Here is a 15626-nt window from a genome sequence, read left to right as displayed (position 1 = left end):
TTATTTTTTCTATAAAAATATAACTCTTTATTAAATAACATGCACAAATATCAACTAGTCATTTATTAAACAGATATGATTTAGAACAAGATTTAAAGAAATACAAATCCTTAGGTACAATTTAGTATCTTGTTCATGATATTTGAATAGTTAAAAAAAAAAAATCACTGATTAAACTAACCATCCTTTATTTCTCTTTCAGAATCCTAAATCTTTTTAGGTATATACCCCATTCCAAGTTTTTTCCTAGCATTTCAGAGCTTCAGAAAATCTTTAATATCAAAGCTCTTAACTACTTAAGTATAGATTCCCACCAAGAAGACATTCACTTTTCTTTTAAGCTATCCGATTAGCTTTGAGTCACTTTACAAAGGAAATCTGCAGAAGCAGAATCATGGCAGAGAGGCTCCAGCAACTTGAGGCACCACTGAAGAGGGTGAGAACTGGAGTTAGTACTTAAAAAGCTGGGACAACTAAAATATGCCAGATTCCTGCTTTCTTGCTTTTTCTCTTCTGCAGCTTGTTCTGTTTGGCCAAGGAGTGATTTTTCTCCCCCTTCTCCAGTTGGACCCTCAGAACAAAATGCTGTATACATTTATCCCTCTCATATTTTCTATGACTTCAATGCTCAATAATCTGGTTTTTTATTTTTCGGCAAAAGTATAAACAAAATTTGCATTAATTTTTTCATATTAAAAAGTATTGCTTTTATAAATTAGCTTTTCATGTTCCCAGCCTTAATAAACTTAACTTCAACAAAACCAGTGCTTCAAAATCTACCCTGCCTTTCTTGGCCCCATTTGTCCAATAAAAAAAGGCCCAAATCTTTCATCTAAATTTCTAAAGAACACTACATCCAACCTTTATAACAAAGTCCTTGCACTGTGTACTTTTTACACGTGCTGCTTTATTGCGCATGCCAAGTACAGTATGAATTAAAATATAAATTGACGTAAAAATTCAAAAACCCCTAAGCTTAATATATACCTTTGCACTCAAAAACTTCAATTTTTACATTCTCTCCCATTAGCTGGGATTTCCAACTTGCATGCTAAGTTTAAGTCACTTTATTCCTCATATATATGCTTTTTACTTTTCTCTACCAGAATAAAAAACATCCAGTATTAGTTTATAATTCAAGAAAGTACTGTGGGAAGTTCTGTAGATTTTATCCCATATACTTATGTTCACTTTTACATATAACCTAATTTTCCTTTCAAAAATGTTTAAGTAGTTTAGATTTCAGATCTGAAATATTCCTGAATATTTAATCTACCTCACTGTATAGGAGAAACTGGACTTTTTCCTAAGTATATTGCTAATTATTTTATTAAAAACATCATACCAAATCTTATTTTAATTATAAAATTCTGAAAATTACATTTTGCATCTTGATACAAGGAAAAAATACAACATATTAATCAATTTTTCATAAACACTGCAGAGATTGATTGGAATATGCCTGTTTCTTGTATTTATTTGGACTACCAAGTAGCTCTTTTTTTGATTTGAGTACTGTTTTTATTTTAAAAGTGCAAAGGTTATTAAGCTTAAAACATTATATTTAAGCAATGTAAAAAAGTTTTACAATGATTTAACATGACCAATAAAATTTATTAAACATATTTACATATATTCACAGATTCTTTCATACTTGAGTATTAAAATAGACATTTACAATTTCAGAATTTTCATTCAAAGGCATTTTGGGAGAGGGGAACAGGTTCTACCGTGAGATGAAAAAAGAGCTGTTTCTTTGTATGACTAATTCTAAATAATATGTCCAACATAGTGAGTCATAGGTACTATCCCAGGAGACTGGCATGAAAACACCCTACACTACTTTAGGCATCGCTTATGGAGAGAGTTAAATTATAGGAAGCATGCAGTACAACTAAGTCACAACCTTTACAGTTATGGTGATGAAAACAAGCTAACTCAAACACATGCATGCCTTATTTAAAAGTTTTGCTACATGAACACACCACTACACTCCATACAAACTACAACTTTGGTCCAAGAAAACATCAGACAGAACAGTTTTACAATTATTTCTTTGTACATGTTTTGACTACCAATCCCTTTGTATACATTCTGACCATTAATTACAAGATTTACATCTGCACAATATGTATAAAATAAGTTATTAAAAAGGAAGACAATATTAAAACTTTTGAAAAGAAAACTGTACAGTTAATTTACAGATATAATAAACTGAAGAAATTTTGTGCCATGTTTTTCTTCCACATTAGAAACTATTTGGTAGGAACTGAACCTTTTAGTTTACGGACAGATTTTAATAAAACTTGAAAGAGATCTGAAGACTAGTGGTTACCTTGTTACTTAGGAGTGCTAACAACTTTCGGTGCTGTTAGCAGATTCTCAACTTTTAAAGTATCTCCCTCAGTCGGCCAACATGCTCTAATGCAATAGTTACCTCTCACCAATATAAATAATAGATTTCAGTTAGAAACTGTTTGGACCTTGGATCCAAAATAATTCTCTTTTCATTGTTTACAAAATGACAGTGTTTACTACATAACCAACTTCAGTCAAACTTTACTCAACAACTGTAAAGGCAGAATAGCAGTATTTTTCTCAAAGGCAGTGTTCCACAGTTTAAGACTCTTGAGCCGCATCAGTTTAAGACGATACCACCGGAAGTAACGGTTGCTATATAGGAGTCAATTCAAAATCATCATTAACATCAACGAGGGGAACATAAAACTCCTGGATCTCATAAATGCTGAGAGATTTATAGGTGGCAGGATCAAGTTCCTGGAGTTTGAGCTGCCATTCTAATCTCTGGACGGCATTTAAAGCTGCAGCTTCATGTTGTTGCCTCATTAAAAGACAGGTCTATTGAAAAGAAGAGAAGAGTTAAGAGACTGCTCTATTAAATTTGCTTTGTTTAAAAATTAATCTCATCCACAGACTCTCTGAGGAGTGTCTGAATTACACATCCATTTCTGCTCTACCTGGTCTGTATCTATATGCTATTTCTGGGTCTGCAACTTTCCAAGTGTCTAATCTCAGACTTTAACTTGAAACTGCTCTTTCAATGAAGGAGATTTCAAATTATCAAAGAATCATGAACACCCAGGAAGTGATTTTTGAAATGATTCAAAATCTCAAACCAAATAATTTTCTTTATGAATTTACTTTGCAGGACGTATCCTTTCTCTTATCGCTCTCCCATTCTTTCACGTTACAACTATAACCAGACTTGTATTTTGGACAGTAAGCATGAAGATGCCCCTTAGAAACTGCTTCTGTGACAGTTTCGTTTTTTACTACACTGGTCCTGAAAAGGGAACTTGTGGTCTTTATTTTCCTTTACCTTCTGACTATAGCTGGCATGAGGATGCCTAACTGCTATCTCCTTTCCTAGTCACTCCTCTCTAACAGATCTGCAATTTCCATTTAAGGGGGAAGCATCCATTTAAACTGAATTTCTAAACATACGTACCTTTAATTTGTCAAATTTATCATCCACATCTTGCAACCAAGACATGAACTGTCTTGCGTTAAAGCGATCCCTCACAGAAGTTTTACTGTCATCAGACTGAAAAATAATGTAAGTAGTTAATACTACCCAATAACCCACTTTAAAACCTATATGCCATCCTATCATTCTATGGTGTGATGGAATGATGGAAACAGATTTTGAAAAAGGATAATAATATAATTTGGATACTTAAAAAGTTTGATAAAGCCTTTAGTTCCATATTGAATAGACAGATTATTACCAGAATTTCTAGGAAGCTGAGTTTAGTTGTTAAATAGAATCCTATTGCCTTGTGAGTCAAAGACGATTCTCAAAAAAGGCATCTTATATTAAGTACCACACCTATGACATTCTTATTCAAGTATACTTGATTTCACATCTTCTTTTAATGCTAATGTTTACCATATGTAGGGAGAAAGAGTGTTAAGGTGGGAGACAGGACTTTGAGGCCAACATTTTTTCCAGGACCAATATTTTGGAGCGACCATAAAGAAATTCTGGATCAACTCTTAAGAACACTAGTTTTGGAATTAAGAGAGGCTGTATTCAAACGTCAGCTTTGTGTCTTACTGTGTGATCTTGAACTATTTATGTACTCTCAATTTTCTATTCTGTAAAACGGGAAGGAGTACGTTTTTTTTAACATTTTAAAAAATGTTTACTCATTTTGAAAGTGTACATGAATGGGGGAGGGGCAGAGAGAGAGAGAGAGAGAGAGAGAGACACGGAGCGGGGGGAGGGAGGGAGGGAGAAACCCAGGCAGGTTCTGCACTGTCAGCACAGAGCCCTGACATGGGGCTCAATTCCATGAACCTCGAGATCAGGACCTGAGCTGAAATCAAGAGTTGGATGCTTAACTGACTGAGCCAACCAGGTGCCCCTCTCATCTGTCATTTTATCAGAAATGTCAACGTGTTCTGATCCTGTGGCCTTCCATCTCGATTTCCAGTTGTGCTATGGATTAGTTTTTATTTTGACATGTCTTTTGTTATTTCAATAAGTTTTGGGAGAAATAAAAAATAAACAGGTATGTTTACTCAACCATTCTGAACTAGAAATCTTAAAGACTTTCCTTGTAGCTTGATTTACATTGTCCTAAAATTAATTTCATTACTCTATAATTGCACGCAACTTTAAAAGACTGCTTCGGATTCTGTGTCTCCCTCTCTCTCTACCCCTAACCCGCTCGCATTCTATCTCTGTCTCTCTCAAAAATAAATAAACGTTAAAAAAAAAAAAAAAAAGACCTCAAAATAGTACATGGTCTAGTCCAGCCTTTAGTAACACAATTAAACTGTTCATTTCAGTTATTAAAAATCACTCATTCTTCTGTTTAAATTCTTTAAAGCTGTATTATGTAAAGTCCCTCAGTGGCATTTCCAGTGTTTATTTCCTCAGAGTCAAATAGTTCTTTCTTAAGATCCAATTATTCTTTTTTTTTTCTTAATTTTTTTTTAAGGTTTATTCATTTTTCAGAGACAGAGCATGAGCGGGGTAGGGGCAGAGAGAGGGGGACACAGAATCTGAAACAAGCTCCGGTCTCTGAGCTGTCCACACACAGCCCGACGCAGGGCCAGAACTCACGGAGGGCGAGATCATGACCTGAGCTGAAGTCAAGACACCCAACCAAATGAGGCACCCAGGCGCCCCAAGATCCAATTAATTCTTAATAGCTTTTTCAAATATCTGAATACTTTCATTTGGATAAAAATGGTTGGTGATTTTAAGAAAGTCTGAAATCTACTGATCTAGTTTAATCTTTTTTTTTTTTTTTTTTTTTTTTTTTTTTTTTTATAAAACAGATGAGAAAAAGCCCAGAGAGAACTAGGTAATTTTCTCTGGAATATACCCTGTATCATTTGTATTTCTAGACTGTCTGACCTAAAACAGCATTTCCTAGTATTTTTTATGATAATCTTTCACTGACTGTGCTTACACTCCCTATTTTCATCATTATATTCTCTCTTATGACCTATGAATTTCATTCTGGTTTGCGAGGCACAAAAATTCTGACCACTGAAATGTCTGGTTCTAAATTCGTATAATTTATATGTGGTATTAAACTTTATCCAAGATATAACTACAGTTTTCTTCACAACTATATTTATTCCAGCAACATCCAAGATCAAGACAAAAAACCTGGCCCTATTTTAGCCATCTAGAAATTTAATACGCCTGTAGTAGTTTTCCAGATGCTTGAAGGTGTAAACATCCACTTTAGAAACAAATTACAGGAGCGCCTGGGTGGCTCAGTTGGTTGGGCGTCTGACTTCGGCTCAGGTCATGATCTTGCGGTCTGTGAGTTCGAGCCCCGCGTCGGGCTCTGTGCTGACAGCTTGGAGCCTGGGGCCTGTTTCGGATTCTGTGTCTCCCTCTTTTTCTGACCTTCCCCCATTCATGCTCCGTCTCTGTCTCAAAAATGAATAAACGTTAAAAAAAAAAAAAGGCTTTTTAGAAACAAATTACAAGTTATGTTCAAGGGACTATTCCAAACATGTATTGGTTTTATAAATATCTGCTTTTATAAGATAACGCTGATGTTTAGAGGATTGTGGAAAAGAGAGGATCAGGTGATCTGGAAGTGCTTTATTCTCTAAGAGGTGTTTTTCTCCTTTGAGTTTTATTGATTGCTGAATTCAAGTTTCTTTTATGGAAACAGATGACAAAAACACACTGTACTTAGGAAAATTTTAACTGTATCATTGGCACTTTACCTGAGCGTCCAGTGGGACACTGTATACTTCTGCATCCAGTAAAACAGTGCACGCGCTAAATGGCAGTGTTTGATTTGCCAATGTTCTTGCAGCTCTGTAATGAACTCGCAGAACTTCCTGTTCATTGGATACAATAAGTTTTTCCTAGTTGAACCAAGAATGGAAAAAAAACAATTCTTCAATCACTTGCTTTTCAAATAAGATAAGATCACTTAAAACGTACCACAGAACCTGAATCTCAGAGTAGTTTTTTCTTACAGAAAGCTTGAGATTTGAGAATTCCAAGTGTTCTAAAAGTATTAAGTAAATGCTCTTTCCAAAAGTGGCAGTCTCTTCTTAAAAATTATCTTTTAAGATGTACAATGGTGGCTTTTTGTATATTCACCAAGATGTTCAACCATCACCACTAGTTTCAGAACATTTTCATCACACCCAAAAGAAACTTCATACCCATCACTAGTCGTGGCCCATTCCTCCTCTTCCCCTGGCAACCGCTACGCTTTTTGTTGCTGTGGACTTACCTACTCTGAACATTTCTTACAAACAGATCCATATAATATGTGGTATTTTATGAATGGCTTCTTTCATGTCACATGTTTTCAAGGTTCATTTGTGTGCAGCATCAGTACTTCATCCCTTCTTATGGCCGGATAATATTCCCATACACAAACACACCACGTTTTATTTATCCGTTCATCAGCTGATGGTCTTTTGGGTTGTTCCTACCTTCGTGCTGTCATGAATAATGCTGCCATGAACATTCATCCTCCAAGTTTTTGTTTGGATGCATAGTTTCTGTTTCTTTAGGTAATTAACAAGTGGAGCTACTAGGTCATATGGCAGTTCTATGTTTAACCTGGACAGAAACTGCCGAATTGTTCTTACAGCAGCTGTATCATTTTACATTTCCACCAGCAGTGTGTGAGGGTTCCAATTTTTCACATCCTTGCCAACACTCGTTATTATCTTTTAATTATAGCCTTTCTGATGGGTGTGAAGTGGTGTGCCGTTGTGGTAGCAGCTTGTTTTATAATGAATATTTTCACAGAAACAAACACTGTACTTTGATGCTAATTTTAAACCTCTAGCAATGACAGTGCAATCCTGCCTTCAAATGTGTTAAGTGGGGTGCAAAACCTCCAATTATGTAATATGCAGAGTCACCCTATCATAAAGTTAATGAAATGATGTGGGCGATCTTCTGCATTTAGCAGACTGGGAATTCCTAGGGTGTAGCTACAGATCTCAACCCATCGTGATACTGGTTTATAGAGTTGTGCCATCTGGTGGTAACGGTCTTTTTTGGCTTAAACATCAACGAGGACAACTCTGGGAACTGTGGACGGCTGGAACTTCAAAGACAGAGGTAATGAGTCCAGGAATTCTCCAGTTAGAAGATGTCTATCATTTTGTGGGTTTTGTCTGGCAGGCTAGGCTAAGAGAATATTCAGGGTATGGCTGGTCTTGTTCCCCACCATGTTCCCCATTCTCCCTCAACTTGACAAGAACTTTATCCTTCCCCTACTGGAGCATGCAGGCCTTATATCCACGTATGTACTGCTGTACAGTTTTGCTGTATTTATAATTTAGTGAAAAGACAAAGAAACACAGTCCTATTTAATCTCTTTTAAATTCTGATGTGACAAATGATACACAAAAGAGAAGAGGTAAGTCTAACACTTAGGAGTAATTTAACTACAAGTTTAAGGTGGGACTTTAAGTGATAAAATATCCAAAAAAACAAAAACAAAAACAAAAACAGATACTAAGAAAAAATAGCTGGAAGAAAAGTTTTCTAAAAAAACTGGTTGCAGTTGTATAGAGATTAAGAGCAATAACCAAAAATCCCTTAACACGGTCTGGAAATACATTATTATTTTTTTTAAGTTTATTTATTTTGAGAGAGAATGAGTGGGGGGGGGGGGTGGGCAGAGAGAAAAGGGGACAGAGGATTCGAAGTTGGCTCTGTGCTGATACAGAGAGCCCAATGTGGGGCTCGAACTCACAAACCATGAGATCATCACCTGAGCCGAAGTCAGATGCTTAACCGACTGAGTCATCCAGGTGCCCCAAGAAATAGATTATTTGAAGTCAGACTCCTTCTGCTAAAATACTTCACAGAGATATACTGTGTGAATGACAGCCTAAATAGTCCACTTAATGTTGTGTCCTTGAACTTCTGCAACACAGCTTCTCAAACAATGTCTTCAGAGCATGGGTTATGTATGTCTCAAAGTGAACATGGAACGGGAAAAATCAGATCTTTGTTTTTACCAACTGCCAACTGGCATTTTTTCAATTATGAACATGGGCCACAAACCACAGTAATATCAGAAGTATCTGCAGCTTTGCCATCCACAGAAATCACAAGGATTTTCAATTCTTAATTGTTGCAGGTATTGCCCCCAAATGGTATCACTGTTTGCTGTCACATTGGTCAGGCATTTTAAATTGCTTTCTAGTACTCTGCAATTCTAAATTGTTTGTTGGTCAACTTATGAATGGATGGGAGTCATTTTTACTCTTTGTTAAAGTTTGGAAAATTGCACTGTTCAAATGAGAATTCGTAACTGTCTGTAAGGCAGCATGGCTTTTGTAGCATGGATAGATGCACAGATAAAAATATGTTATCAACTGGCTTGACACATGCCTGGTGGTTGAAATAGCTATTGACATGTTATACGACCTAACTTCTTATTGAGAACAAACCACTCATTGACATGCACAATGTTGTAAGATCTGTATCAGTGCTTCTTTCATTTACTGTTCTGTTTGTAATGCTGTAAGTTTATTAATTTAACATAATTCTGAGAAAAGGTTTATATTTACCAGATTGTTACAGAAGTCCCAGGACACAAAAAAAGTTAAAAACCTGAGCCCTAGGGAATCAATGTATGAATTAAAGAAATTGCATACTTAGGTTTGGATGAGTATATATTTACCTCTTTGAAGGATCACAGCTCATATTAAGTTCCAGAATCCTTGACCCTCCCAAAAGATTAAGAAGGTATTATATTTTTGTCAATCTAAGTGAAATGACTTTCATGATTTCTCTAAATAAGCAGCCTTTTTCATGTCATTCCATGCCCAGACTAACCACCAGAAACTAGAATATGAAAGGAGACCTATAAGGAACACTAAGCACAGCTTTGTAAGTATTCTGCACTAAAGGAGCTGGTATCAAGCAACAATTCCAAAACTTGGAAATCCAACTGTCTAACTAGGAATTCACTGCTTTAGTTCAACAAATGATAACAAGAAATTATTAAGAGATTTTTATACATCAAAAATACACTCAACATGAACCATAACATAGGGGCAGCTACCCTAAAACAGGTTTAAAAATTCCCCATCTAACTGCACAGGAACAAGACAACAAAATCAAACCATTTCCCAAAATGGTTCTAAAGAAGGAAAATCTAAGAAAATTGTGTGTGTGTTTTGTGTATGTGTATGTATGTATATGTATAATATAGGTCGTTATAATCTATTGTTAAAATATTTTTAATATAAATGTTATTTTTAGCATAAATGTAAACATTTCTTACCCTTTCAATACTGTGTTGCAAACGTAGTTTCATCCTTACAACTTCCTGTTGCCGAAAAAGCTCTTTAAGTGGATCTGACAGTGAAGGTGGTGGTGTAATCTAATTTTTAAAAAATATATAGTTAAAAATATTAGGTTTTGTTTACAACAATGGGCTATTCTTATAAAATTAAACTTCTTAGTGTATCACTTAATGAAAACATAAGTTTTGATGTTCTCTGAATTAGATAATACAGTAACGATTATCCAACTGGTTGTTACTTCCCAATCAATGGTCTGAAACACAGCAGAACTTACTGGTAAATTCAGATGTTTTAATTCAGAGGCAATAGCAAATTTCAAAGAGCAAATCAGAAAGACTAAGGAAGTTCCTGACTACAGAGACACATTTTAGAGCATTAATAAGTGCCAGCTCACATATGGGGGGGGGGGCGCACGCGGATGGTCACAAAAACAGAAAAACACCAAGCAAATAGTCGTAAACATTACAGCAGTCTGAGTCTCAGTATGGTAAGTCTCTTTGTTGACATGTAAAAATCAAATGCTAAAGTGCTGCGCTTTACATTTACTGAATTAAGACTTCTTAAAAAAGAAGGAATTATCTTCTGATAACTTCTTTATTTGCATGTGATAAACCCTCTTTGTCCATCCATACTCAAAAATCCTGCGGTTGGTTCATCTCTAATTTGACTATTAAAGTGGACTGCTTTCTGGTAGAAGCTGGCAGTTAAGGAAGCCAACTCCATCTACGCATGTGCTCTACTGTTATGAGACATCTGTGATCCTTTTAATATTCTCCCTCTACCCTTTGGAATATCTATATTCCTCCTCCCACCCCTGACTAGCTTCTAACTACTGTCAGCATATTGGGGCAAAGTAAGGTATCTCAGTATGTTTTGGTAGCATGTGGGAACCTAGGTGACTTCTGACTCTTCAGAAGGTGGGACAAACAGATTCTATGTGCTTCCTGATGTGGTGCTTAAGGAATTCTATAACACCATATACAGAAAGCTCTAGACAAAGAATCAAACTTGTATCTAACTGGGACTCTATCATCAGTGAACAATTTACAGGAATTATGGGGGTCCAAAAAAAGGTTAAATCCTATCACAAGGATTCACTCAGTTGAATCAATGTGGTGGAAAATTCTATAGGACAGATAACTTATTGCGGTGGATTATTTTTCATGCCTCTAACTGCAATAATACATCTGTTTGATTTCTGTGTCTTCTAACCATCTTTAAATTTAACAAGAATAACAGTAAAGTTTAGTGCTATGGTTTTAAAGTTTTCCAAAACCATAAAGGCCTCCTTTATATCACCCAGAGGAAGAGTATCTACTCCTTTGAGCCTGGGGTGTCAGAGAAAGCTTCTTGGAGAGGCTTAATGCCTGAGGCTGCATCTTAAAGGAAGAGCCAGAATCAAGAGTTAAGAGAAAGGAGTTGTGGGGGAAAAAAGAAGAGAAAGAAGAGGGGAGGGTAATTCCCAGAAGAAAAGATAGCATAATCAAGTTCATGAAACAAAGAGATAGTAGGGTGTCAGGAGCCAACTACAAGTTGAATTCCTGGGATATCAACTTTGAGGGAAGGAATGGTGGGACATGAGGATCAGCAGGGGCAATGTCATTAGCGTTCTGTAAACCAGCTTTTTTTTTTTTTTTTTAACCAGCTATTCTTAAAGTGTGTTCCACAGAACACGGAGCCCACAAACATGACTTGCAAGAAATGGTTCTAAGAACAAGTGGGTTTGAGAAACATTGTACATATGTACTCACTCAGGTGTCTCACAATCAAGTTAAATTTAATGGTTCTGAGAAGTTCAGAAATTAAGAAACCTATTTATTTTTAGATTAATGGTGCTTCATTTCCCAAACTTATTTTTAAAAATTTTTTTTATTAAAAAATTTTTTTTAATGTTTATTTTTTGAGAGAGAGGTTGACAGAGTGTGAGCAGGGAAGGGGCAGAAAGAGAGGAAGACCCAGAATCTGAAGCAGGCTCCAGGCTCTGAACTGTCAGCACAGAGCATGACGTGGGGCTGGAACCCACGAACCGTGAGATCATGACCTGAGCTGAAGTCGGGCACTCAATCGACTGAGCAACCCAGGTGCCCCATTTCCCAAACTTATTTGACCATGAGCTCTCCCTACCTTGCCCCAGCCTGCCCCCCCCCCCGCCATGTATTTAATTAACATGCTGTGGAACAGACAGTATGTATAACACAGTGTAAATTTTGTATGTGGTGGGGAATCATTGAAAGATCTTACAGCTCACTGCTGTGTCTGCAGAATAGATATTAGGAGGACAAGAAATTAAGAAAGCAAATCACTGTGACACTGGTGTGAGAAGGAGGGAGTGGAAGGGATGGGGTCTAAAAATAATGATTAAGGATAAGAGAGGGAGCAGCTAATGACCACTTGTGGGTCCTCCAGCATGAGGGGGCCAGATAGCTGGTAGGAGATACCCCAGGAGGAGAAAAGAGGAAAGAGAAATAAGGGTTTTGGATAAATTCAGTGCTGACATGTTAAGTTTGTGGAGCTCACGGACATCCAAGTGGAGCTAGCCAGTTAGCAAAAAAGAAATTGAGGAGAGAGGTTTGGGCAGAACACATAAATTTGGAAATTTCCAACATCTAGCAACGTACAGAGAAATGGTAAAATCACCAAAGGAATATATGGAGACTTTCTGAGGAAACTTTCCTTTTGCTGTTTCCCTCATCTATCTTTAAGTAAATTATGCTTGGGGATTTTGTCTTTTAAGATCTGTGAGTCCCAGGAGTCTCTAGAATAAAAAAATCTCTTGATCGCTTCCCAGGGATGCTCTTCGTGCCCCTGCTGTAGGGACTCTGTGTCGGTACTAGTGACCACAGTGGATACCATGATGTGACAAGTCTTTTTCTTTTATTCTCGCCCTGTTCATTTGCCTTTTGGGAACCTGACCTAAGGTTTCACTTTTCTTCGTTTCATTTCCTCTGGAGAAACAGCAGCATTCCGGTTAGATTATGAGAAAAATACCTGATAGAAGAACAAACACTTAAATTGACTTTGGAGATGTTTCACTACATTTCTAACAGGTTCTATAAACAGATCACATAAATGTAGAGATTAATTCAATAAGATGGCAATTAGCTGACAGAGGAAACAAATGGATAAAATCATATTGGAAGGTACTAAAAATAATGTATGTAAAAGTGATCTTTGTTATTCTGGGATTTACTTTTTAGGACTAAGTTTTGAACAAATGAGTTTCAGTCCAATAAACTCAAAAGTAGCTTTTTATGAACAAGAGGTGGGGGGTTTGCATATTAACTCTAGTAAATATGAACCTTAAAGTTATTTTGAGATGGATAAAATAATGGTAACCTCTTAAATCTGTATACTGTTTTAAAATTTTTAATGGGTTATGGCATATACTATTTCAACCTGCTTTGAGGTAGGGTAGGTATTATTGTTTTACAGATGTGAAAACTAAGAATCAGAGAAGTGAAGGAATTATTCAAGATCACACAGCTGGTTTGTAGCAAAACCCAGACAAACTTATGTACAGTACTTAGAAATCTCCTGCTCTTTCTACTATACTGTGCTGTGTTTCTTTAATAACTCTCATTAAAAACAAACAAAAATTACCTACTACACTCAGAAAAAATTTTCAGCTCTATTTATAGTACTTTTTGAAATATTTGCTATAACTAAATTTTGATTTAATCAAAGCTGTATCCCCAGCACTGCTACAAGAGAAAATTGTATTACATCATCTTTGAAGGAGTAAGAAAAGGTGATCATAATCAAATGCACACATAATATATATACAAATATACATGTATATCTCTCAACAGGCAGCACTGAAAAGGCACCCTGACATGGATTAGAACTGTTTTTCGTGAAACAGTTTGTACAAAGTTTAATTTAAATAGGTTATGTTTTTACCTGTATTTCAAGCCTATGATACAACATACTTCAGTTAAAATTTTTTACTCTTTAAGAGGAAACAAAGGAAACAAAATGATTAGCTTTGTATTGAGTTATTAACAAATTATTTTATTGAGAAAATTTGAAAGAATGACAAATTTACAATTCTATTTTTTTAAATCTACTATTACTGCTTATTAGTAGTAGAGTAATATAAAAATCTCTTGTCTTTCAAGATTTAAAGAGCACTAGCATCAGGTAAATTCTATGGATGTGGGACTAAAGAACCACCTTGTCTCTAACTTTTTGTTCTTCTCTGAACTGGGCTTTGAAAAGCCATGCAAAGGCATGCAAAGGCATGATGTGAAACAGTATAAAATAGCCTGGGGAAGCATCATGTACAGTAGGGTATAACTACCTAGAAAAGCCTAGAAAGGTATGGGAAGACCTGTAGACAATGATGGGGACTTTGGTTTACAGAACATTAAGAGTCTCTAAAAATGTTTATAGCCAGGTAGTCACATAATCAGATCTGAGTTATATATAAGGTACCTAGACAGTAAGAAAGCTAGATGGACAGAAGAGATTAGACTAGAATCCATGACAACTCTTCAGAATGCCTGTTTTGTTGATTTCTTTTTATTTCTTTAATTTTTTTTTTTTTATTTACTTTTGAGAGAGACAGAGCATGAGCAGCAGAGGGGCAGAGAGGGAGACACAGAATCCGAGGCGGGCTCCAGGCTCCAGCTGTCAGCACAGAGCCCAATGCAGGGCTCGAACCCACGAATGGTGAGATTGTGACCTGAGCTGAAGTTGGATGTTCAACTGACTGAGCCACCCAGGCGCCCTTATGTTTTTTATTTTGAGAGAGAGAGAGAGAGAGAGCGCATGAGCGGGGGAGAGGATCAAATGGGAGACAGAAAAGCAAGCAGGCTCCATGATGGAGCCCAATGTGGGGCCTGATCCCACAACTCAGGGATCATGACCTGAGCTGAAATCAAGTCAGATGCTCAACCGACTGAGCCACCCAGGTGCCCATTTTGATTTCTGAGATCTAGTTAGCACAATGCTTAGCATTTGGTTATGAATTACTTGATTATGTAATATTCTGAATATTTAATTATGCAATATTCACGTATGTGAGTGAACAGTGTACGGAGCTAATGTGGTCCTTACACAGCAGTAGTAAGAAACAGAAGGGGAAAGGAAGTAAGATGAATCAACATGACTTAGTGATTGACGTGAAGGTTGAATTTTGGGTTGCCAGTCTGGGAAATGAGAGAGCAGGTAACGATAATAAGTAAATCAGAGAGGACAAAAAGAGCACTTCTGTGGTAAGATAAATGGGCTTAGTGTGGGACCTAATGATTTTATGGATATTGTGGTACAGTCAGATGATGTTCACAAGCAGCTAGAAACACAGTTATGGACACCACTATGTATTCACAGCTGAATATAAATTTGGGATTCATTCTACAAGATAGTGTCCTAGCCCTTAATCAGATTACAGGCAGACATGTAAACAGTTAACTATGATATCATGTGGGAGGTATGAGAAAGATAAAAAACAATTCTGCTTTGACAAGATTTTGCACAGAGGTGACAACACGGCCGGAACAAAGGCACGGAAGAGGATAGAAAAGGAGGCCTGGCGAGAACAATTATTTCAGGTAGAAGGAACAGTACTAAGCAGAAGTAATGAACAAGAGATTTCCATTCAAGAGTGAATTAAATATGGCTGAATTATTGGGTGAGTTTGGAAGCAGTGAGAAAATGGAGCTGGAGGGGTAGACTGGGGTCAGATTACAAAATGAGTAAGGTTATGCCATGACTATATGTGGATTTTAAGCTGTAGGCAATGGGAAGCCAGCTAATCACAGCTAAGATATTTAAGTAGGGAAACAGTTTTTTTATTGTTGTTGTTGCTGTTTTTAAGTTTTACTTATTTAGGT

The 15626-nt window shown here is 36.5% G+C and overlaps 1 protein-coding gene across 7 annotated transcripts in view; it reads right to left on the bottom strand.

The window, feature by feature from the left end:
* Positions 1 to 15626, bottom strand: part of ANKRD12 (ankyrin repeat domain 12) — a 127556-nt gene continuing 111930 nt past the window's right edge. For 5 of the 7 annotated variants that reach the window (XM_030292565.2, XM_030292566.2, XM_030292562.1 and 2 more), the window contains 4 exons: positions 9771 to 9869; positions 6223 to 6366; positions 3470 to 3565; positions 4 to 2859 (listed from right to left, as the gene is read on the bottom strand). In XM_030292565.2, coding sequence (XP_030148425.1) covers positions 2674 to 2859; positions 3470 to 3565; positions 6223 to 6366; positions 9771 to 9869 — 525 coding nt within the window. In that variant the 3' untranslated portion in view covers positions 4 to 2673. Of the gene's footprint in view, positions 2860 to 3469; positions 3566 to 6222; positions 6367 to 9770; positions 9870 to 15626 lie in introns of all 7 variants that reach the window. The other 2 variants (XM_030292563.1, XM_030292567.1) reach the window with 2 other exon arrangements.

This window comes from Lynx canadensis, chromosome D3 (genome assembly GCF_007474595.2).
Source record: "Lynx canadensis isolate LIC74 chromosome D3, mLynCan4.pri.v2, whole genome shotgun sequence".
Classification (NCBI taxonomy): domain Eukaryota; kingdom Metazoa; phylum Chordata; class Mammalia; order Carnivora; family Felidae; genus Lynx; species Lynx canadensis.
Note: the sequence above shows the minus strand (reverse complement) of the source record. Positions and strands in the feature narration are given on the sequence as shown.